Genomic DNA, 24,687 nt, shown 5'->3' on the forward strand with positions numbered 1-24,687 from the left:
TTAAGAGCAAAGCAAAATCATGTTTTATAGGAATAAGTTTTCTCCACTCACTATGAATTCAGGTATCAGAAATATTAAGTTCCTCTATGGTCATATCACCCTGCATGTGTCTAATCTCAGAAGCTAAGCAGGGTTGGGTCTGGTTAGTACCTGGATGGGAGAAATATTAAAATTTGCTTCTTTCCTTCAATAACACAGCTATTCTGCTTAATTAGTCTTGCTTAGTAATTCTAAAAATGTTGGCACTGTTCTAGCACATAGCCAAGTGCATGAGACAAATTAGGAACCCAGTAATTGTTATATGAATGAATGAACAAACCATAAATCTTTAGCAAGAAAAGCAATAAGATAAATCCACTTTTTTTTTCTTCACATAGGTTTTGTTTCAGGACAACAATTACATGGCCTGAGGCCCTCACTTTGAAAATGCTACATTTTAATGTAAAGAGATGAAGAGCTTAGCTGGTATGTAGCTCTCATTTGTTCAATCCACTTACCTTTATCTAGAACTTGATTTAATTGTAGAGTGTAAGACCCCAATTTATAATGATTCTCTGAGTAACAATATTTTGAATAGCATAAAACTAAAAGAATATTTTATGTTACTTTTGGGGACTATAAGGCTAATGAGTGAGAATAACTCTATGCCCCACTTCAGGTGATTCATATGTCATTAAGAGTTAGTTATCTAGCTATTGTCTTTCTTAAGAATAAATTAATTAACAAATATTCAGAGAATATATACTGAGTCTAAAGCCTGAGCCAGATGGAGCCTATTAGAAAATATAAAAAAGGATAAGATGTAGACAGCTAAATAGTTGGAGATGGAAATATATCCAGCAATAAAAAAAAAAGTTATCTTGTCAAGATTGAGGTGGCAAGAAGATATAAGAATAGAACTTCCAAGAAAGCAACTTCATACATGTTCCCAACTGGACCATGTATATGATGGCTGGAACTACACCAGTCATACTGAGACCATAAGGAGATCTTGAATACAGTGATATGATCAAATCTGTCAAGGGGAAAAAAACACCTCTGGAGATGATTATGGTTAAGGGATTATAGTGAACAATAGCTTTGGGTTATGGTCTTTTCTTTGTATATGAAAGCTTGTGAAACCTGATGACGATTAGGTTATATAATCAATGAAATAATTAAGGTTAGAATGAATCTTATAGAAGAAATGTAAGCTGTGACGTCCTGTTATATTAAAGATACCAAGAAGCTGCCTCTGTTTCCACATAGTTCCCACACTGAAGGATCTCCCACCCTAAAGCTTGATATTCTTTTACTAGAAGCTAGCTCCTTTTATTCATTCCACAATTAGAGATAAAAACTAAAAGTAAATGCTCTGAGAGAATTAACACACTGACTTAAAATCATGTCAGCTTGTAAAATGCAGATATCAAATTGATGCATGAGATCCAGTTTTGATGGGCACTGTGAGAGGAAGGCAGACAGGTACTTAGTACCTGTAGCAAGAAGTAATTACAAGGAAGAGGGGGATGCAGAAAAGGGAGGTTACAAACACTGAAAACAAACTATTATTTCAATGTTGTGTTTTTGGGTGGTTTTGGAAGAGGAAATGCAGACAGAAAGCATTTTGTTAATAAGTACTAGTAAATCCACTGTAATGATAATCTATACTATTCATAACAAAGATTAGAGATGCTAAAGAGTACCAGAAAGTTAGTAATCTCATAGAAAATGCTGAGGTAAATTATTTAGTATTAATAACTGTATAAAGAGAAGTGGGATGAGTAATATAAAACAGTAGAAACATGTTATTGGTTCTAAATGTAGTGATTTACTTATTTGTTGTATAGGAAACGTCCTGAGAATTTGAGTACAGTTATTATCCCATAAAAAGAAACTTTAACACTCATTTATACAGGCTTATTTATTTACACATTTAGCCACCTTCCTTCCCATTGGGTTTAGGCCTGTAAATTTAAATTTATTCTAAAATGAAATGCTTGCTTAAAAATGTTTTAATTAGAATAACTAATTTATACTAAGCATTTTTTAAAAATCAAACTCTGGGTTACGCCAATGGCTGGCTCATTTGGGACTACCATTTCTATGCAAAATTCTTTAGTGCCACCAAGTTTAATGGTTTGCCTATACTTTAATTTTCTGAGCAACCATGGGGAAGGCATTCTGTTCTCTCAGTGGCAGAAGTAGTAGTATTTTCTTCCAATAATGACTTCTCCATCGGTGTGGACAATACCTTGGGTTATTTCACCTCATGTTCATTTTAGCCACGCATTTTGAAGGGGTCAATTTCCAGTTTCACGTTTCTTTTGCTACCTGGTAACCAGAGCTGAAATCAACACTTCAGGCTCTGACCATGTTTTATTCAAGAGAACTATTATGCTTTTTCCTTTGTTTATAGTACATACTATTCCTCTGTGTTCTGAGAGGTTTTTATATCAACTTTTCATTTATGTTTTATTTATTGTTATCATTTCCCCATGTATATATTATGGGAAAGAAAACAATTTGGGCTTGTATTCGCTAATAAGAAATAAACCTGAGAAAATAAACAGATTGGGCTTAACACAATTCTGACATAATACAAAGACCTAGTAAAGATAATCATCCAAATGGCAGCAAATATTATCAATATTAAACTAAACATCTACATAGTAACAACCTTATGTCCTGATTAATTAATCATTACAGGTTAAATGACAATTACAGCTTTGACTGGTGAGGAACAGGGAGGTTCTGTAGCAGCAAAGGAATCAAGACAGAGAGCAATAGTTTTCACATCATGCACTTCCAAATAATCACTGTCGTAAGCAAGGGATAGAAATGTGAACAGGTACGGGAGTCAAGGGAATTGTAATAGATATGTATGTATAATAAGGAGAGGGGGGGGGGAATAGGGCATTGGATTGGGGGAGGAGGGTTGTCACTTTGAAGGGTAAAAAGTATAACTATTGCACTGTGTTGTACAGCTGAAACTAATTTTTTAAAATGTTTATTTCACAATAAAAAAATGTGAAAAGGATTCTAGATATTAACAAAGTCTTGGAGATTACGAAAGACCGTAAGACTGGCTGTGCAGTGCAGGGCCACCTAACATGGCTGTGCACTTTTCAGGAAGGCTTGGGGACAGGAGGTGGGTGGGGCGGATCCTGCCCGGGTTGAGGAAAGTTGGATCAAGCCCCTTATCTACCCAATTCCAAGAAACTACTCTCTGACAGTTGCAAGTTTCCTTCCCCCACCGAATACAATGCAGTCTTACAGATCTTAGATCCTGACATTTGTCACAAGTTTTACATTCACTGTCTCCTGGAAGTTTTTCCTAGAGATCCCTCAGCTCGTCAATAAACGAACAGCTTTCTCAAACTCTTCTTTTCCTGCTGAACCTGCGGGTCTTTCACGCATTCGCTTTTGTTTGTTGGAGTTGTTTCTTTTTTCACTGTTTTACACGGAGTCGAGACTCAGGCACCTTACGGTTTCCTCAATTAGCATAAAAATTCCTCCATGGTAGCTCAGTTCAAAATGTTCCCATTCATAATGCTAATTCCTGCGGCACACACTCAGCATCTAACTGTTCCTTGCCACAGTGCCTCTCGACCTTTCCTCAGTTTTATGCTGCTTTCCCCTAAACAAAGACTACATTCACCATCCTGTAGGGCGCACTGCAGGGCGCATGCGCCGGTCCCTATGCGAGAGCACCTTACGGCGCATGCGGCTATTCCCGAGGGAACGTGAGGAGGACACTTAACGTCGGCGGCCCGCGGTGACGTAAAAAAGCCGCGCGGTACTTCAGTTTGTATACCTTCCGCAGGCGTGCGTCCTGGCGGATCGCAGGCATGGTGCGCTGCAGTTGCGTGTTTTTCAGAAAGGTCTGTGACTGGTGCCCTTCCGGCTGATGCCTAAGGGCCAGGTGCCTCTAGCCCCACCCGAGGGCTGTGGTGCTCTTTCCCTTCCTCTCCGCTTTTTCTTTTTGGCTTCCTCTTTCCTGCTTTTATTCTACCATGATTTTTCTCTCCACCCCTCCAGGAGTCGGGGTTGGCTTGTGCGGGGTGCGAGGGTGTGTCTACTTGGCTTGGTTAGGACGGTCGTTTGGGGACGGGGTTTGAGATTTTTCTTGGGGAATTGTGTGCACGTGGGAAGAAGAGCCGGGGCACCTGCCTTCCGCTTAGACTCGCAATACGGTGTACGTGGGGGTGTAGGTTTTAGCTTTCTTTTGGCTCAAATAGTGTATTTCCCTTCTTTTGAGTAATATCCATAGAGTGTTTTCCTCTTGAGTGCATTGTTTTTAAGAGCTTTCTGAAGACGACTTTCCATCGGTAAACGAAAATATGTAACAGCCTTGCTTTATTGTAAGAAATTTAGGTCAGTTTTTGTGCAGTGTTGGTTTTAGAATCGTTTCTGTAAAAAATTTAAGGTTGCTTCAAATTAAAATCCTCTTTAAGAGCCTTGCTAATGATGTTTTTTGAAAACTGGCGGCATCATAGTTTGGCTGTTACTTTGTTACTAACGACGAGATTGAGATATTCCTTTTAAGTGTGGTTTCTGACTCTGAATCTGATAAATCTAGAGCAGTAGAAATATGTCACACATTGAACAGAACTTTAAGAACAGGAGTTTTCTTTTTATTGGAGGAAAGGCACGGTTAGTAATATCTGAGTGAAAGTATACTTTATCCAACCCTCTGTTTTCCAGAAAGTGAAGAAAAGAGATTTGTGAAGGGTAGTATATACTTAAGTATATGAGGTAACTAATCCTTCAACTAAAAAAGAAACTACTGCGTGTGTGTGTGTGTGTGTGTGTGTGTGTGTGTGTGTGTGTGGAAATCATTAAAGGCTACTTTTGTAATCTTACTGCCACGAAAACTTACTTCCACTCAATGTCATTTGCAAGTAGAATCTATCTCTTCACTTACATGTGATGCATCTTTATAGTGAAAATAGCAAATCATCAAGTATTTATTAATCATTTGTTATTTTCAAGGCCTTTCCATTTTTTAAAAAATATTAAATTCATTGGGGTAACATTGGTTAATGAAGTTATATAAGTTTCAAGTGTACATTTCTGTAATACATCATCTGTGTATTACATTGTGTGTTTACCACCCAACCTCAAATCTTCTGTTACCATGTGTTTGACCCCTTTACCCTTTTCTACCTCCCACTACCTCCCTTTCCCTCTGATAACCACCAAACTGTTGTCTATGACTTTTTGTTTGTTGATTTCAGTTTTATATCCTACATGTGAATGAAATCATAATGGTTCTTTGCTTTTTCTGCCTAACTTATTTTGCTTAGCATGATATTCTCAAGACCATCCATGTTGTCGCAAATGGCAGCATTTCATTTTTTCTTACAGCTGTGTAGTATTCCACACCTTCATATCCAATCATCTATCGAAGGACATTTTGATTGTTTCATGTCTTGGCCACTGTGAATGATGCAATGAACATAGGGGAACATATATCTTTACGAACAAATGTTTTCAAAAATTTCGTGTAGATACCCAGAAGAAGGATCATATGAGTCATATGATAACTCTATTCTTAATTTTTGAGGCACCTCCGTACTGTTTTCCATAGTGGCTGTACCAGTTTACATTCACACAAGCAGTGTATGAGGGTTCCTTTTTCTCCACAAGCTCTCCAACACTTGTTATTACTTGTCTTCTTGATAATAGCCATTCTAACAGGTGATGCATTTCTGATCTAGCTTTGCAGAACCAAAGCATAAGTTCTTTACCCCCAGAGAAAAGCACTCCAGCTAGCCCTCAAGTTCATCTTTTATATATTCCTCCCACCAAATTCCCTTACAACACTGTTTCATGAATACATTCGCATACTTGAATGAATATCTGTGCTTTGAATCTTTACTGTGAACCCATCCATTGCAATCTCCAATCTAGACTACATCAGAAGCACCAAGGGAGCTAAATGTGCTGGCTTGACCTATCCTTATCCCCTCCTCCAAGGTATATCAGAATGGTCAATGGAGTATTCGTATTTTGCAAAAAGTTTCCAGATGTTTTTGATACTTACAACTATCCTAAATGACTAAAGATGTGAAGATTACAAATTTAATAAATTACTCTGTAAGGAATCTTGATAGCCTGAGAGGGTAATCCTTAGGATCTTTACCTGCAAGAAGCTCTTGATTTAGTGAGTGAAACAGATGTAAACTCTTAAGTACAGTGTAAGATTTCAAAAAGCGTAATAATAGAAATACAATCAAATTGCTGCGGACCCAGCAAAGTGGGTGGTACATGTTGATTAAAGGTATTAAGAAAGACATCAGCAAATGTGACGTTCAGGTGGGTTTAGTATAGAAAAGAACAAATGACATAAGTAGGAGAAAAGCATGAGCAGAGTGGCATGGAGACATGAAAGTATAGCATGTAGTACAGAGCAAAAGAGGAAAAGGAGATTGGAAGGGTAGAATGAATGGAAACAAAACTGGGAAGGTAGGTTAAGAGCTTCGAATATAGTACTGAGAATTTTAGACTTTATTAAACAGCAAACACAGAAAACCAATTCAAGTAAGGGAGAAACATGATTAGAGATCAGATTCATTTTTATTAAAATAGCTCAGGCAGCAAGATGAAGGATGTATTGAGGAAGAAATGACTATTAACACTGGAAAAAAACCAGTTAGGAGCTAATGAATGGTCAAGATACCAGCGCAGTTTTTACCAGAAAGGAAAGAGAGGTCTTTGGGAAAAGAAGCAGGTATAGTCAGAGATTCCTATGTGTAGTCTCAATGAGTATTAAACTGGTTCCATTATTTGAGAGAACATTGGAGGAACAGAATTTACCTAGGGAAATGTTTGGTTTTGTCATATTAATATGCATTTGAAGTGACTATTATCCTTTTAGTACCTATGAACAAGTTACACGTTTGAGGGGTTTCAAATACACGTTAAATACAGATTTTGTTCGCAGTTACTTTAAACTATTAAGTTTACATCCTGGTGGAGATGTCCGACAGACTGGACATACAGAATATCTCATCTAGGTAATAGTTACTGGTACAGGCTGAGATTACCCAGGGAAGTCTAGATTGAAATGTGGGCCAATGTCAGAGACCTTGAGGATAGGTGGGACAACAGTTGATACTTGAGAGAGTTGGATGGGAAGAGGAGGTCAGACAGATGAACTAAAACAAGACTATAAATTTGGCATACAGGAAACCATGATTGATTTTTTAAAAGAATTTTAGTGGCAACAAAGAACTAGAAAGGAATTCTAAATTGATAAGTACATCTGGTATACAAACGTTCTCTCTCTCTCTCTCTCTCTCTTTTTAAGTATGGAAACTTCATCGATAACCTAAGACTCTTCACCAGGGGAGGAAGTGGAGGAATGGGCTACCCTCGTTTAGGTGGAGAAGGTGGAAAAGGTGGCGACGTCTGGGTTGTAGCCCATAACAAAATGACTTTAAAACAACTTAAAGACAAATATCCTAAGAAACGGTTTGTGGCTGGAGAAGGAGCAAACAGTCGGTAAGAATTAACTGAACGACTTTGATTTTATAAAATTAATCCCTCCTGGAAGAAAAAAATTAAAAGATAAAAATTTAATTAGTAATTTGAAATAAATTAATCCTGTATTTGTAACTGAGCAAAAATCTACATTTGGCTCAACTCTAGTAAAAAGATAGGTACTAAGAATTTTTTGGAGCTTTTAAGCTTTTTATCCGTTTCTTCTCCTGATGTCTGTTTATATTCTTTTGCACTTCCTCTTTAGAAACAGAAAATGATATGAATTCTCAGTTTTCTTCTTAAATTATCTTTGACAATCTTTAGGAATCCTTTCTCAAATCTCAAATCTACTGTCCCGCCCCCATAGGTTCTGCCAGCATTTCATACGCAGTGCTGAAAATTTAGAGCCTGCTTCACTTATGTATCTCTTGTATGTTTTCCTTTGGCTTCTGTTTTGGTCTTCTTTCTATGACAGCAAAACCTATCCTTTATTTTTAGTTGTGTTGGCCTCAAAATATGAGAAGAATTTTTTCTTTCACCGTAAAGAAAATAAACAAATTCTTAAAGCTTCCACCAAAATGTAGGCTATGATTCCTCAGGCCTCTCTCATCCTGTTATTCCTTAGGAGGTATTGACGTAAAATAAAGTTTAGACTTTCTGTCGCTTTTTTCTTTCTGCTTCCCAAGGAAGTGTTTTGGTCCATGTATTTGCCACAGTACTAGAGGATGGATAGTGGCACTTACTTGGGAGATGGGTATAATAAGCAAAAGATAGAGGCTGGATGTAAACACCCCGTAATGCAGAGTGAGGAACACTTCCAACAACAACTTACCCTGCCAAAATATGCAGCAGTATCCCCTGCTGGTAAAAGAGTCCTTAGAGAAACCCCTTTCATTCTTTTTGAGCATTTTTGTTTTATGAGTAGTCCAATTGAAACCATTTTATAGGACAAATTTTAAGAGCCTATATTTGTTAGAATTTAGTAATCAAAGTTTTGAGTTCAGAATGTATTATTTTGCTATTACAGGCAGTTTACATCCTAAAGTAAATATTTTTATAATTTTATTATTTCTTTTGAAAAGTAAAGTTGCTATAATTCCACCCTTATTCTGTGTTTAGATTAGTGGTATACTAAATATGGTATATAAAAGATTTAAATAGAACATTTTTCTTACTGAGATTGTGTGTTGTAACCTTTAGAATGTAGAGGCTTAAATCTGAAGGATTATAGGAGCCAGCAGGGTGAAGGAGAGGAAACGGCATAACAGAAAAGATAATATAAACAAAGGCCCAATGATAGAAGACAAATACCAGTATAAGACACTAAAGAAAGGCCAGTGGGCTGGAATGCAGAAAACACAGGAATGCCAGACTTTAATTTAGACTACCATCATTGCTGAAATATTGCAGTATTCACCAATTTGGTCTCCTTGTTTCTAGCCTCAGTCATCACCCCCAATCCATTCTTTATCCAATTATTCCTAGACTGATTTTCTAAAACACCAACTTACTGATGTCATTTCCCCATTTAAAATCCTTCAATATTCCCCATTGCTCTAAGATAAGATAATCTTCAGACTTTCTAACATACATAACAAATTCTTCATGATCTGGACTACAGGGTCTTTATTTCACAAAATGCCACCCCACTTGTCCCAGTGTTACATGTCCCAGCTAGAAATAACTATTATTTCACCAAACAGCTTGTTCTCTCCTAATCCAATATGTGTGTGCGCGCGTGCATCCAGTTTGGTAACACATCCTTTCCAACCTTGATTGTCTGGCAAAGTCCTAGCCCCCTTCAACATTTAGTTCAAGCACCACTTCCAAAATGTAGATAACTGAGTAAGATTTTAATTTCAGATATGTAATAATGTCTACTAAAAATCAGACTTCTTTTGTTCATCATTAAATCATCTCCCAGTAAATTGGTTTATGATTGCTCAACTAAGAAAAAAATCAGATACCATTTCAATTGTTTAAAAAACTGTATCCAAAGTTCTTTTGAAATTTAAGTATAAATGTTTTTAATAAAATGATATTTTAATAGAAGGTTCATCAGTGGTAACAAGTAAGAATGGAAATTAGGTCTTGCCTCTACATTCTAAAAATTACAACACACAATCCCAGTAAGAGAAGTGCTTTATTTAAATCTTTTTTTAGTATATTTCAGATTCATCCATTTCTGTCAATCCAATTCATTCATTCAGCTAATGTTAATTAACTACTGTGTGCCAATCACTGTACTAGATAGCTAGGATAAAATGATGATCTAAGCTAATATGTTCTCTGCCCTCCTAGAACTTACTATAATCTAATAGGAGAGCAGATATTAATCAAATACATGAAAAATGGTAAATAATAACCGTGACAAGTCTTAATGAGAGCCTACATGTATGAGAATTCTGACGCAATCAGGGAGATCAGGAATAAAAAGATTTAAAAAAAGGTCAACCACCTATAATGCTTCAGCCTGGAGATAACCATTATTAACCTTTTCTTGACTTTTCTAAGACTTTTCTGTGTATTTACACAAATGTAATTATGTGTGTATGTATATAATTTGGGGGTATAAAAATGAGTGGACAATATTTTGCAACCTCCTCTTTTCACTTAACTTTTTTTCCATGACTAAAGATTATTCAGAATGGCTGAATAGTACAATATTATAGTATTGGAAATAGCATTATTTATTTTGTCATTCATCTATTTAGGTAATTATTGATTTTTTTACTATTGTAGTTCCAATACAACACACATCCATGTGTATATAGATACAGTAGTTTATGTGGTTGTTAAGTTATTTTGTTTTATGATAAATTCCCAGAAGTGGAATTACTAGTTAGAAGTTTGTACCAATTTATTCTCTCATGAGCAGTTTGAGAGTAGCCAGATGAGCCTCCTGTAATTGAGGTCAGTTTTTTGAGAGCTTGTTATTCAGTGGATTTTTCATTTTTTTCTAGTTTATTTGTGTTGTAATGATTTTTTCATTTCAGATATACAATATATTAGTTCATTATGAGTTGAAATGACTTTTGGTGGTTAATTTGGTAACTTAAATCATTACTTAGTGTTATTTTTATTGGGATACAATAGTCTAAAATGCAAATAAATAATTAGGGGTAGTTTTATTTTTCCTCTAATATTTGGCCATTTATCATCTTTTTATTAGATGAGGTGGTTACTAGTCTTCTTTGTAGACCATTATATTTGCTTGAAACATAATCTTTAATTTAGCGAGTTTTCCTTTTTTAAATTAGCTTTATTTTTTTGTAGGGTTAGTGCACTGAAAGGCTCCAAAGGAAAAGACTGTGAAATTCCTGTACCTATAGGTATTTCAGTAACTGATGAAAATGGTAAAATTATAGGTAAGTGTACTGTATATTCTAAGGTTGTGAAAAATGTGCACATTTTCTAAATTGTTTGGGAACTGTGGGTAATAGTACCTCCTGAGTGTCAGAATTTTTTAAACATTCCTATTTTAGCTGCTAATTTATAAAAGAACTTTTAAAAACGTTATGTAAAGGTTCTTCAAAATTAACTGCTAGATTTAAGATTATTTTTAAAATTTACTTGTATTTAAAACTAGTCTCTTTTCAACTGCTTACAAAAGCTTTTCCAGTGTCAAGCTCTTAATAGAAACTTCTGGCATCTGTTTCTGAAAGAAAAATGTCATTAGTGATTAGTTCCACTTATTAATCTTGGCTCTAAGTATCTTTATCTCTCTTTTTAAGGAGAACTCCATAAAGAGAAAGACAGAATTTTGGTAGCTGAAGGAGGTCTTGGTGGTAAATTACTTACAAATTTCTTACCATTGAAAGGCCAGAAACGAGTAATTCACCTTGATCTAAAACTTATAGCTGATATAGGCCTAGTGGGGTAAGTATCATTTATATCTTTATTTTTATACTTTCAGAGAGATACTGTATTTGTCGTGTATAATGCATACTTTTTGCCCAAATTTGTGAGGGAAAAATGAGGATGTGCATTATACCTGGGTAGTACTAATTCTGTATCATAATTTACTAATTATGTAAAACCATATAAATGGTTTTAATTCTTTTATTTATGCTTATGAGTTAAAAGTGTAACTCTAGAAGTCAATAACGATATCCATATGCAAAACAATACCCTGGAATAGGATCATTGGTTTTGTTGTACTTAGGATGAACTTGGAACAACATAGAGCTCCTGGCCTTCTGTGAAGTGTAAATATTGTAAAGTTGTTACTGGTACATAAAATTTCTTGTACCTTGTGTCTGTTCTTGTGTTCTGTAATTATTTGTTACATAAAATGTCTTGTACCATAATATACTAAAATTCCTTTGTAATACAAAAAACAAGTACCTAAATGTAAAAAAATAAAAAGTTGACTTAAAAAATGAAAACGAAAGTTTTTTTGCCTGAAAGTTTGGGCCAAAACCATGAGCGCACATTATACACGGAAGTGCATTATATATGGCAAAATACGGTAGTTCATGAAAAGGAAATAAATATAAATGGTAATTTGGGGCTAGCATTATTTCTGGTTTGTGGAATTTGTGCATTGTTTGTGTACTTTGAGAATATGCTGTTAAATGTAGTTATTTTCAAAATGCCAGCATAGAGTTTCATATTTACTATTCATTTGTCAAAAATCATAGCAATATAATAGGCCAGTGAAATGTTAGAAAATGAATAAAGAAAGAAAAAAAATCAATCAAATGTAGTAGTATAAGAAGGTAAAGGAGTGTTACCAAATATTAGAGAATAAAATGAGAAATCCAAACAAACCACATTTTAAAACGTGTATAGAAATAAAAGAAGGGAAAAAATAATTAAGATATTCTTACAAGTCTTAAAGAGGTACTAAGGTATCATTAATCAGATGGCTAAAAGCCAGTACAGACCATCTTAACTATCTGACTTACACACTATTGAACACCAAGTTGAACGTTGCTATAACTGTTTCCATACCCTTTACACTCTGCTTAGCACCGGTCCATCAGCACTGCAGACCTTATACCAGCCTTCATTCTTTCATCAGACAATTCTATTTAGCTATAGGGTTTGCAGTGCTGTTACCCACGTTACTGGAGGGAGATAGTGAGATAGAGTAGATAAAGGAAGGGAAAACTTCCACTTTGCATTTCTCCTCTCCCTCCCTCTCTTCCTGTGCCTTGTCCCCCTATGGCATCACACAGTAGTCAGATGGAGGCCTAAGGAAAAGGTAGGGAAAACTGCTGTCAAACAGTACCAAACTGCCATTCCATACCTCGCCTCCCCTTATCTTCTTTCTAAAGTTCTTTTCACCTTCCTCTTGAGCCATCTCACTGCTTCTTTACCAGACTCGACAGTCTGAATCCCTCACTTCTTTCCATGCCTGTCTAGGTCTTAACCAGCAGTGGCTTAGAGTTCACAGAAGCCCCATTCCTGCAGAGTGTGTAACAGGGAAGATGTGATCCTGGCAGTCAGACTTGCCATTCGCATTTAATTTTTTCAATAAAACATGGTTAAGAGGTTTATGAATCATAGGTTCTACAATATTGTAGATTTTCAAACATTATGGGTTTAATAGAGTTTCATGGATAAGACTGAACATCCAGCCATTCAATTTCTCATTTGGTAGAAAAATGTGTTTCATGTTCCATAGAGATACCTTTACAGACTAAGAAGAGCCTGGCAAAGCTGAGTAAGGGGTCGGGGACTTAAGTGAGACTATTTGGGTTAGAATCTGAGATTCTCGGGAGGCTGGCTGGCTGGTCTTGGATATGTTATACAGTCTCCCTAAGTTTTTGTTTTTTCATCTTTAATAGTGGATGGAGATAGTTCTTACCTTAAAGCGTTGTTGGTGAGAGATTGCATTTGCAGCACAGCACATGCCTTGGGTTTATGAATGCTCCGTGAATGCATGGTAGCTGCTCTCACTATCATCGTTGCACCGCCAGTTTATTGGAGACTACATACAGTGAAATGCTGAGCTTTTCAGAAGTGGGCTTGAAATTACAGTCAATAATTAAAGCATCCTGATTCCTAAGCACAATGTTTAACACATGTCCTAGTGTTTTTAAATTAGGCAACTGTTCTTCAGAAGTTACTAATATGAATACCAGCATAAGCAGATATCCTTTTAGCTGGCTTCAGGAATGAGCTCAACCTTAGAAGAAAGTAACTAATACACTTGTACCACTGTTGTCAGAGCTGATCTTTGCATAGGTTGTATTTCACCCTCGAAAATTTTCACTAGGTACTTTTCAAGAAAAATCTCAAGTATCTGTTCTTCAACCATGAGCATCCCCTTTTCTCCTCGTACTTTTATCCTTTTGGAAATAGTTGCTTGCATTTTTCTATGCTTAATCACTATTATGAAAACATAAGGATATTGGAAAGAAATAAGCAAGTCCAACTAGTGATAATCATACAAAAATGATTGCAATTTACTTTCTAAAAAGTTCCAAGAGCCTGGGTATAACAGGATATAAGAAAATACTGTATTTCCAAGGGAAACAAGCCAGGAACTCCTATTCAAACCAAGCAACTTTTGAAAAAGTTTTGAGAATAATATTTGTTGAAGCTAAATGATGGCTAAATGGAATTTATTACTCCTTTCTGCTTTGGTATATGTTTGAAAATGTCCATATAAAATGTTTTTTTAATCCATAAAACAATAAAAGTAATATTTTATCAGTTTTTGGCTAGAGATAACAGATTACAGGTATTTTTATTGATTTATTTTTGTTTTTCTATACTTTACAACTTTTTTTTTTTCTTTTTTTAGCTGAGCCATCCTGCCACCTGGTGGCAGCTCAGCGGCAGCCAGCTCGGGCCGAAATCAAACCTCCGTTGCTCAGAGCTCAAACTCTTGAGCGAGCTCTTAACCAACTGAGCCACTCAGCCGGCCCTCTATACTTTACAACTTTTTAAAAAAATAATTTGAATTATTTATTCACAATACTGAAACATTTCAGTGTCCAACATAAATTTATCTTTACCTTTTTCATAAGTATATTTTGTTCAAGTTTTTCAACATTATTTTAACGTTATACTCTACTTTTAATCCCAGAAATATTCAAGACATCTGCTTCCTGAAATGTTAGGAATTTAAAGATAACCAAGTATTAATAGTACTGATATTTATTGTAATGTATAAATTTATTTTATCATTTCAGATTCCCAAATGCTGGAAAATCCTCTTTGCTAAGTCAGATTTCTCATGCAAAACCTGCAATTGCAGATTATGCATGTAAGTATAATTAGTTTTGTATTTTAATGTGTGGTGGTGAATTTTTAAAGACTAACTTTTCTTTGAGTATGAATAAAAGGACAACTCTGAGGGTAGCCATAATTTGAAAACGCTTTGAAGAATATATGCATTTCCCATTAATCTTTGAAACCTCCATGGCCCTCAGCAAAGTTTCGAGTACATGTTAGACACTTACTTTGTTGCATTTATTTTTCTGCTGCTTAATCATTTATTTGGTTTAGTTACAATTTTATGAGCACCTAGCCTTTGTCAAGCACTATGATCGATAATAGGAAGACAGAGATGAATTCTTTCACTCATTTAGCAAATATATTTTTCTGGGAACTACAGTAGGTTCTGGAGTTACAAAGACTGGTAAATAGAAACAGATACTGTTCTAACTGTTATTGAGCTTACAAACTAGTAGGGGAAGGCACATGTCTCAGTAATGAATATAAGGGAATATGACACCACTCTATGAAAGAGTGTAGGTGACTGCTTTAGACGTTTTTGCAGAAGTGTGATGCTGGGCCTGAAATTTGAAGAGTCAATATGAGTTAATGAGTGACAGGTAGTGGAGGTGAAAGGTCTTTCAGAGGAAATGGCACATAACACAGAGGCTCTGTGGTGACTGGGAGTGGATTTGTGTGTCTCAAGAACATGTGGTAAGGAAAAGGGAATCAATATGAGGCGAGAGGTAGGTAGAGACCATCAAATAGGCCATGTGGGCTGTGTTCGATCTTTATATCTTAAGAGCAGTTGATAGCCTTTTAAGCAAGGGATAAAATGATTAGATTTGCTTTAGAAAGATGTCTGCATGTAATACAGAAAATGGATGGGTGTGGCACATATATAGACCTGGGAAGAACAGTTAGTAGGCAAGATGAGATCTAATGGAAGCCTAGACTAAGAGTAGTGAATGAATATTGCAAGATCTCTGCCATCATTAAACAAAAAGGTACAGAATGACATTAACTTGGAAAATAAAATTAAGCCGTTCTAAAATTACACTCTGATAGATTTAATTTTGTACTAATTACTATAAATTACATGGCCAGTATCTATTGTTATAATACAGGGGACTCTTGAGAAGGAAACAGGAAAAAAAGCAAAAAGTCAAAGGAAGGAGGCCAGTGCAGGATTGGTGAGGCTTGAGGATAACTGACTAAGACTAAGAAAGCACCAGACAAATTTCACCCACAGACCCAGTGACAGAAACCTAAATTCTGCCCCCTTCCCATGCTTCTTAAAGTGTGGTAGTCCCACTTATTAGATTAGACCTGTGCAGATTACAATGACCAATTTTTGTCCTTTTCCAAGTATATTGTAAATAACAAAGATAATTGTACCTTTCATTTCAACAGATGAGAACATAATCTGAATTAAATTGTCCACAGAAGAGAGATTGTTTATTTAAACATAATGCTAGAACAATGTTGAGAGTACCAGCCTTTATTCTAACCTTAATTTACTTAATTGTTTTTCTTTCAGTTACAACACTAAAGCCTGAACTTGGAAAGATTATGTATAATGATTTCAAACAGGTGGGTGTTTTTAAAGACAATTGGTTAGAAGTGAAAGTACTTGCTTTTGGTACTTGGACTTCATAATATTTGACTGTTGTGTAGTGATAGGGGAAAAAGAGTAGAAGAATTTTTTTTGATAAGTGAAACTATGATCAAATCGATTCTGCTGAACACTGTCATATAAAATATTATGTAAGAATGTAAGTTCTTCTTCTTTGAAAGTTTAAGTCCACTTTGTCATTACAACATCGTATTTTCTTTGTCTCCCTAGTCTCTGTTTGTTCTCATTGCAAGTCCCTATTTTACTTCCATATTTCATGATTGATTTTAGTTTCCTAAAAATATTTTTCTCAAGTTCATGGAAGTCATTTTATTTCAATTTTCTCTTAAATTTTTTTTTTAATTGAATGGGATTCTGGCCTTATCTAGCTCTTAAAATTTATTTTTTCTTGATAAGGAAGAACTATAGATCTTTTGAATAAAGACAGAATAAAAACAAATATAAAAGGAAAGTGACAAAATTTTAAAAATATGTAATGTACGATCAGCAGTCGTGCTCCTTGGTATTTTCCCAAATGAGATGAAAACCTAACGTCCACACAAAAATGAGCACACAGATATTTGTTCATAATTGCCAAAACTTGGAAGTAACCAATATGTCCTTCAGTAGGTGAATGGATAAACTATGATACATCCAGGAAATGGAATATTATTCAGCACTAAAAAGAAATGAGCTACCAACTATGAAAAGACACAGAATAGCCTTAAATGCATATAACTAAGTGAAAGAAGCCAACCTGAAAAGGCTTCTTTTCATACATACTATATGATTCCAACTATATGACATTCTGGAGATAGCAAAAAATCAGTGCTTACCAAGGATTAGAGGAAGGAAGGGATGAATAGGCAGAGCACAGATTTTTAGGGCAGTGAAGCTATTCTGTATGATATTATAATGGTGGACATGTGTCATACATTTGTCAAAACCCATAGAATGAGAACCAAAAGAGGACCCTAATATAAAGTATGGATTTACGGTGATGATGTATCAGTATATTTTCATATAATTCATTGGCATAATTCAAAATAAATAAAAGATTTATATTCATTTATCATAGTGATTTAACAGTAAAAAATAAAAAAACTTAAATGATTATATAGAATATTAAATAATAAGTAAAATTATCAGTGCAGAATAATATGAATATAGCAAACAATATTGAGAGGAAAAGAACATTGTAATGCTTAAGGGAAGTCAGTAGAGAAGAAGCTCTGAAGAAAATTTCAGGACATGAGACCTCTGTAGTGTACACTGCTTTGTCACAGCCACAGCTTCCTTTATAACTCTCAAGTCCTTATTCCCAAGAGCAGTGCTTCTCATCCCTTACTGCACCTCAGGATTATCTGGGTGACCTAAGAACAACAATGATAAATGAAGCATGTGCCCCAAAGATCTGAAACCAAACCCCGTAGGGGCAGGGCCTGGGCATCTGTGGTTTATAAAACTTCTATAGGTGATTATGATGCACAATGAGGTTTGAAAATCACAAGTGTAGAATAACGGTTAATAACTCTTATCACCTCCAAAAGGAGTATAGGAACACTATATCCTTTACTTTTCAAGAATGGTCAATACTCCTCTTGGTAGACTATGAACAGAAAAGGAACAGTGGTGCTAAATAATTAACTACATAGAAAATTTAAAACTTAAAACTTCAGAGCTGTATTAAGTGTCAGTTGAATTAAAATCCTTGAACACTTTTAAGAATTCAGAAAGTTGAAATTCTATGGAAACTTCATATTGAACATATATTAATAATTTATGGAATTCTAAGGAATTTATGTGATTAATAACTGTTAAACTAATCCCTAAGATTCTATATTGTTAGATTCATAAGTAAAAATGGGACTCTTAATTTCTGATAACAAAGGATTTTGATTCTTAATACATTAATTTCGTTACAAAGGTATTTTGACTTTATAAAGATGTGGTGGTAACCACAAATCAGGAACTGTTTACGTTTGAAATGCCATGAAAATTTTTGGATGTAGTTGTGCTTGTGGTTTTCATATATTTTTCTTTTTTATTAAACCATTTAACTTTGTATTAGATATCAGTAGCTGATCTTCCTGGTTTAATAGAAGGAGCACATATGAACAAAGGAATGGGCCACAAATTCCTGAAGCATATAGAAAGAACTAAACAACTACTTTTTGTTGTAAGTCATATGCATATAAATGTAATATTCAAATAAATGTGAAAGTCAATGAATTTCGTTTTCCTAGAAGTTTTTATAATAATAAGATTTAAAGATAAAGTACTAGCTTATGTGACTCCAGTAAGTCTGTTTAGATCGGGGTCAAATACAGTAAGGAATCTTTGTTTATATGTGGATGGAAATGGCATTATTTACTATGTCAGATGTAAGTTTGGCCATACTTGTCAAGGTTTAATTCCTTAAGATTTTCAACATAGTACTATATTGTATAGTATCTTTTTCCTACTTCACTGATGGTGCTTGAGGTATACAGCTGGCTCTCAACACGGGTTTGAGTTGTGTGGGTCCACTTATATACAGATATTTTTCAATAAATACCTGTACTGTTTTCCATCCATGGCGTTGAGAGTCTGCAGGTGCAGAGGGCTGACTGTATGCATTGATCTACACCATTTTATATAGGGAACTTGAGCATCCACAGGTTTTGGTGTCCTTCTGGGGGTCCTGGAACTAATACCCCGTGGATACTGAGAGACTGCAGTTAAGTTTTGGGGAAATCAAAAGTTTTATGTGATCTTCAACTGTGCAGGGTGGGGTTGGGGTTGGCACCTCTAGCCTCCATGTTGTTTAAGGGTCAACAGTATATGAGGTTGTCCATATTAGTATAAATTGTCTTACCTATACTAGTTCCTCATTTTATTAATGGTTGTGATTTTTATCAGAATAATTATAATTATCTTGACATTTCAATTTCTCTTATTTTGAATTACTAAATTACCAACAGAGACATTATTTTTAGCTTCAAAGAGTACACTGTTTCAAAACATAGAAATGTATAGCTATTCTTATATTAAAGACTATCTCTTTTCTTTTTTTTTAGGTCGATATTTCTGGATTTCAGCTTTCTTCCCAAACTCAATACAGAACTGCCTTTGAAACCATAATACTGCTTACAAAAGTAGGTTTTCTATTTCTGTTTTACTGTGTTTTGCATCTGATCTAATATGTAGGCACATAGGACTGTATGAAATAACACAAAATAGTTAGAATAAATATATATTTCACCTCTACTTTTTGAAGTTTCGATGTTAAAGAATTATCTAAACATGCTATCTCAAGTTCTTCAATATTAACCTGCTCCTATTGAAACCAATAAAAACCTCCTTAATTCCAAATCTCTATTACATACTTCTCAAACTTTATCTTCCTTGAACTTTTATTTCTATTTCATAGAGTATTTCTCAGTCTGCTTTTTATGGTCTGTTCTGTTTATTCTTTAAAAGTAACATTCAGTGGACTGGCCGAGTGGCACGATGGTTAAGAGCTGGCTTGGGATGCCAGAGGGCCCCGGTTCGGATCCCGTATATGAGGGCCAGTGACACTGTCCTCTACAGCTAAGATGCTGAACAACAGCTCAACCTGGAGCTGGGCTGCTGTGAGTCGCCGGTGACGGCATAGGCTGCAGCCCCTGCTGCAGTAGGTTGCCATGGGCTACCGTGAGTAGCTAGCAGCTAGCGTGAGCGGCCAACAGCCACAGTGAGCGGCTGTCCAGAAGCCGGCGACTGATCTGCCTCTCCTGGGAAGAGCGCAATGATGGTGCCAACTTGGGCCAGTGAAGCAACGTCCTCCACAACTAGACTGAAGAACAAAAGGACAGCAACTTGTCTGTTGCCCTTCCCCCAATTCCCCAATAAAAATCTTTAAATAAATAAATAAATAAATAAAAGTAAATAAAAGTAGCATTCAGTTACAGTAAATATACTGATGACTGCCACATCTGTGTCTGAGACCCAGATCTTTCAACTGTGCTTGAGACCAGCTGCCTCTTGGACATCTTTGATTGGCTGTCCCATTAACTTCTCAAACTTTATGTGTATAAAACTGAACTTTTTTTTTTTTTTTTAACTTTTCAGCGTCCTCCAGAACTTTACTGAGCATGTAAGCCAGAAACCTGGGTGGTGGTCTTGATTCTTTCTCACCACCTATATCAAACCCTGTCAGTTTTACGTACTAAATATCTCTGAAATCCATCTACTTTTCTTCATCCACACTGTTACAGTCATCAACCCTTCTCATTAGAATGTTTTCTGTTTCTCTTTTCTGGACTCCCTGCTTCCAGTCTCACTTCTCTGCAGTCCATTTTTTACATGGCAGCTAGAGCGATCTTTGTAAAAGAACCACGGTGACGTTTGTTCCCTGCTTAAAACACTTTGATGGTGCCCCATTACTGTTAAAATCTACACCGAACATGGTTTATGAGATCTGGCAAGGTGGGCCCCAACTTAGCCATCCATCCCATTTTCCCCTGGCCCCCCTTACATTCTGCATCCAGGCCTGTGATTTCTCCCTAACACAAAACGATGTGTCTTGCCTCCAGGACTTTGTATATCCTATTTCCTTTGCCGCTTTTTGCCGGTTAATAATACTGCTGTGAACATTTGTATACAGGTTTTTGTATGGACTTGTTTTCATTTTTCTTGTGTATATCTACCTAGGAGTGGAATTGATAGATAATATGGTAACTCTGTGTTTAATATATTCAGGAACTGCCGAACTGTTTTCCAAAGTGGCTGCACCATTTCACTATTTTACAATTCTAACTGCAATCTATGAGGGTTCCAATTTTTCCATATTAATGTCAACGTTTGTTATTGTCTATCTTTTTATTTTAGCCATCCTAGTAAGAGTAAAGTGGTATTTCATTATGGCTTTGATTTGCATTTCTCTAGTGACTAATGATGTTGAGTATCTTTTCATGTACTTAATAACCATTTTGTATGTCTTTGGAGGAATGCCTATTCAGAGTCTTTGACCATTTTTTAATTGGGTTGTTTGTCTTTTTATTGTTGAGTAATAAGAGTTTGTTATATTTTGGTTACAAGTCCCTTACCAGATATATGATTTGCAAATATTTTCTCCCATTCAGTTGTCTTTTGTCTTTTCACTTTTATTTATGCTATCTTTTGAAGCACAAAATTTTAAATTTTTACGAAGTCCCATTTGTCTATTTTTCTTTTGCTTGTGCTTTTGGTATCACAGCTAAAAAAACTATTTCCTAATCCGTGATCATGAATATTTACTCCTATTTACTTCTGAATTTTATCTGTGTGCCTAATAGAAGTCCAGATATTTGTATTTGGCTCTAGGCACAAATCATAACTGTCTATAGGATGTCACGTGAGCTAAAATATATTAACACATTAAGTGTTTTCTGAGTTTCCTTTGTTAATTAATTTTGTGGTTGTTGGGATTTCATAGATGTGAATGGGCAATAGATTACCCAGGCCTACAAGATAAAGACACAAAGCAGGTATTCTATATAGATATTTTAATAAAATTATTTGGTTTTTCTCTTTTGATTTAAAGGAGTTGGAATTGTACAATGAAGAAGTTCAGACAAAACCTGCGCTCCTGGCAGTTAATAAAATGGACTTGCCAGATGCCCAAGATAAATTCCATGTACTGATGAACCAACTCCAGAATCCTAAAGGTAAACCCATTCATTCATTTATTGCCAATTTAATAAATACCTAGAATGTGCAGAGTGCTAAGTGATATAATCAGTTAAGAAAAGGAAACTTAAGGTCTGGCCGAGTGGCACGTTGGTTAAGAGCTGGTGTGGGACGCCAGAGGGCCCCGGTTCAGATCCCACATATGAGGGCCAGTGACACTGCCCTCTACAGCTAAGATGCTGAACAACAGCTCAACCTGGAGCTGGGTTGCTGTGAGTCGCTGGCGACGGCAGGTGGGTTGCCATGGGCTATCATGTGTAGCCAGCAGCCAGCGTGAGTGGCCAGCAGCCGCTGTGAGCGGCCGTCCAGAAGCCGGCGACTGATCTGCCTCACCCGGGAAGAGCGCAATGATGGTGCCAACTTGGGCCAGTGAAGCAACGTCCTCCACAACTAGACTGAAGAACAAAAGGACAGCAACTTGTCTGTTCCCCTTCCCCCAATTCCCCAATAAAAATCTTGAAAGAAAGAAAGAAAAGGAAACTTAATAGTTGTTGCTCTTTTAAAATGTATGTTTGAAGAAAGAACAGGTACCATATGAAATATTTAAATACCATTGTAATGTAGTACTTACCAAGTTTCAGAATGTGTGGTATAGATGGTGCGAGGAGACAAAAGAAGAGAATGATAATTTGAGCTGAAAAGGGCAAGCTTCATGAAGAAGTAAAACTTCAGCTGGATCCTTAAAGAGTTAATGGGATTTGGGTCAGAAGAGGAAAACGTCAGCGTTTACCTGTGAAGTCTTTCACTTTCACATATTTCACAAGTTCTAGAACTTCATTCCCCTAGCATTGTAAATGTAAAAATGGAGCTAATATTTCTAAAGAGGTATGTGTATGTGTCTTTGCAATGCCAACTTTATAGGTGAAGAGTACTAATCCTTTAAGAAGAACTTGAGTACATGTATCTGTACATATGTGTGACACAGAAAAATAGATACTGTTAATCCAAAAGGATTTCTTTGTTTGAAATCTGTTCCTAAAAGTACCACTTTGTGTAAAGGAACTTAAAGGGTCTCGCCACTATATTGAATATTGAACTTCTCAGAACAATCTGTCCTGCACTGAGGATGCTTTCATTTTTCTGAGTCTAGTAGAGGACCTCTTCACATATGAGGGAAAATAGGGTGGTTGGCAGGTAGTTAACATGTTTTTAAATAGTAGTAATTTTTCTGTTTTTATCCTTGGGATAAAAATTGGGTTAAATAAATAATTATTAGGACTAGCAGACAGCACCAGAAGATTCTTTCCTCAAAAATCTTTCCCCAGTGTAATTTACATACTGGAGTTGTCCTTGAGTTAATAAATTACTTTTGGGATATAAATATGCCCTGGAGTTAGTAAATAGACTTTATTCCTTAATCTCATTTGCCTGAAGAGATCATTAGATCTGTTTGCTAGTTGGTCGTGCAGAAAAAGGAATTTTCAAAGGAGGTACTAGAAAGGAGGGTAACTCAAGAATCTGTGGCTATTTTGGACTGTCATAAAACAGAAAATAGTCCCCTCAATGATAATTCCTGAGTTAGCCTCTCTACTTTTTAGGGGGGAGGGGGCGAGGGGAGGGACGACATACGAATCTCAAACCAGGCTCCAGGTTGGCTTGTCCACTCTGCTTTGGTCCAGCCTTTCCAGTTCATATCTGTATGCCATCCCTCCTCCCATTGCCTTGGTGGCAGGGGAGAGGAAAAAGTGGTGTAACAGCGACCTGCCCCTGTGGAGTGATAGAGTAGACTCATCTGAAATGATCCCCCCTTAAACTCTACCCAACATCTTTTTCAATTTTAGTGTGGCTCCTAGCATCAGTGCTAAGACTATACTTTAGGGCAGTTAAAGGCCACCTGTGTACTGAGACAAGCTAGAAATCCCAAATGATGTTATTTTTATAGAAAGTTTCTTTCAGAGACTATGTTGCCTCACTTTATCGAACCCTTCTCCCACAAAAATGCAACATTTATTGCTTCTGTAAGTAAATCATCTGATTCTTTTATTTATATTAATTTGGTTTAAAATATCTTTATCTGACAAATATTTACTAAGCATCTATCACATGCCAAGAACTTGACCATTGTCACTAGTAAAAACCAAAGGTTCTGAGAACTTATTAGAGAGAGATGAAAAAAAGGGAATTAAAAATACTAAGGTTTCAGTTCCTTGGTTCACAATCAAACCTCTAATATAGCTTTGATTTACTTTCAAAGACAATGAAAATCAGCATAGTTTTATGTTCTTTGTTTCAGATTTTCTGCATTTATTTGGGAAAAAAATGATTCCAGAGAGGATTATGGAGTTTCAGCATATCATTCCCATCTCTGCAATTACTGGAGAAGGAATTGATGAATTAAAGAACTGTATAAGGAAATCTCTGGATGAACACGCCAACCGGGAAAATGATGCTTATCATAAGAAACAGTTGCTTAATTTACAGATTTCCAATGCAATATCTTACAGTGAGCCACCATCAAAGAATGCTCTTACTAATTCCAAAATGGACAGAATTTAAATTTATTAAAAATGATATTCATATGTGTTCATTTGAAAGCTTTTTCATAAACATGTATTTTTTAGAATGTTAGTTATTACTAACCTTCTCATATATGTATATGCCATCATTTGAGAACCATATCTTTTTAAGGTGTTTTGAGTTAAGTGTATCAACAGTAAAAAAAAGTGAGAACAAAAAAATGACAGTTTATAATTTTATGGCCAATCCACCTGTAATAAAATCTTCTGATATGCCTGTACTTA

The 24,687-nt window shown here is 35.8% G+C and overlaps 1 protein-coding gene across 1 annotated transcript; it reads left to right on the top strand.

Annotated features, from left to right (window-relative positions):
- The first annotated feature begins 3,741 nt into the window (after positions 1-3,741).
- Positions 3,742-24,687, top strand: GTPBP10 (GTP binding protein 10). The gene is made up of 10 exons (XM_019666207.1): positions 3,742-3,863; positions 7,295-7,488; positions 10,744-10,835; positions 11,202-11,346; positions 14,616-14,689; positions 16,181-16,233; positions 18,327-18,434; positions 19,315-19,392; positions 21,801-21,924; positions 24,180-24,687. Exons 1-10 carry the CDS (start codon positions 3,831-3,833, stop codon positions 24,440-24,442), a joined length of 1,164 nt encoding a protein of 387 aa, XP_019521752.1. The 5' UTR covers positions 3,742-3,830; the 3' UTR covers positions 24,443-24,687.

The sequence above is a fragment of the Hipposideros armiger genome, unplaced genomic scaffold (genome assembly GCF_001890085.2).
Source record: "Hipposideros armiger isolate ML-2016 unplaced genomic scaffold, ASM189008v1 scaffold_465, whole genome shotgun sequence".
Taxonomy (NCBI): domain Eukaryota; kingdom Metazoa; phylum Chordata; class Mammalia; order Chiroptera; family Hipposideridae; genus Hipposideros; species Hipposideros armiger.

Coding starts and splice junctions, on each gene's coding strand:
- GTPBP10 (XM_019666207.1), top strand. CDS start 3,831: ATGGTGCGCTGCAGTTGCGTGTTTTTCAGAAAG. Junction 3,864..7,294: donor GTTGCGTGTTTTTCAGAAAG/GTCTGTGACTGG, acceptor TCTCTTTTTAAG/TATGGAAACTTCATCGATAA. Junction 21,925..24,179: donor CCAACTCCAGAATCCTAAAG/GTAAACCCATTC, acceptor TCTTTGTTTCAG/ATTTTCTGCATTTATTTGGG.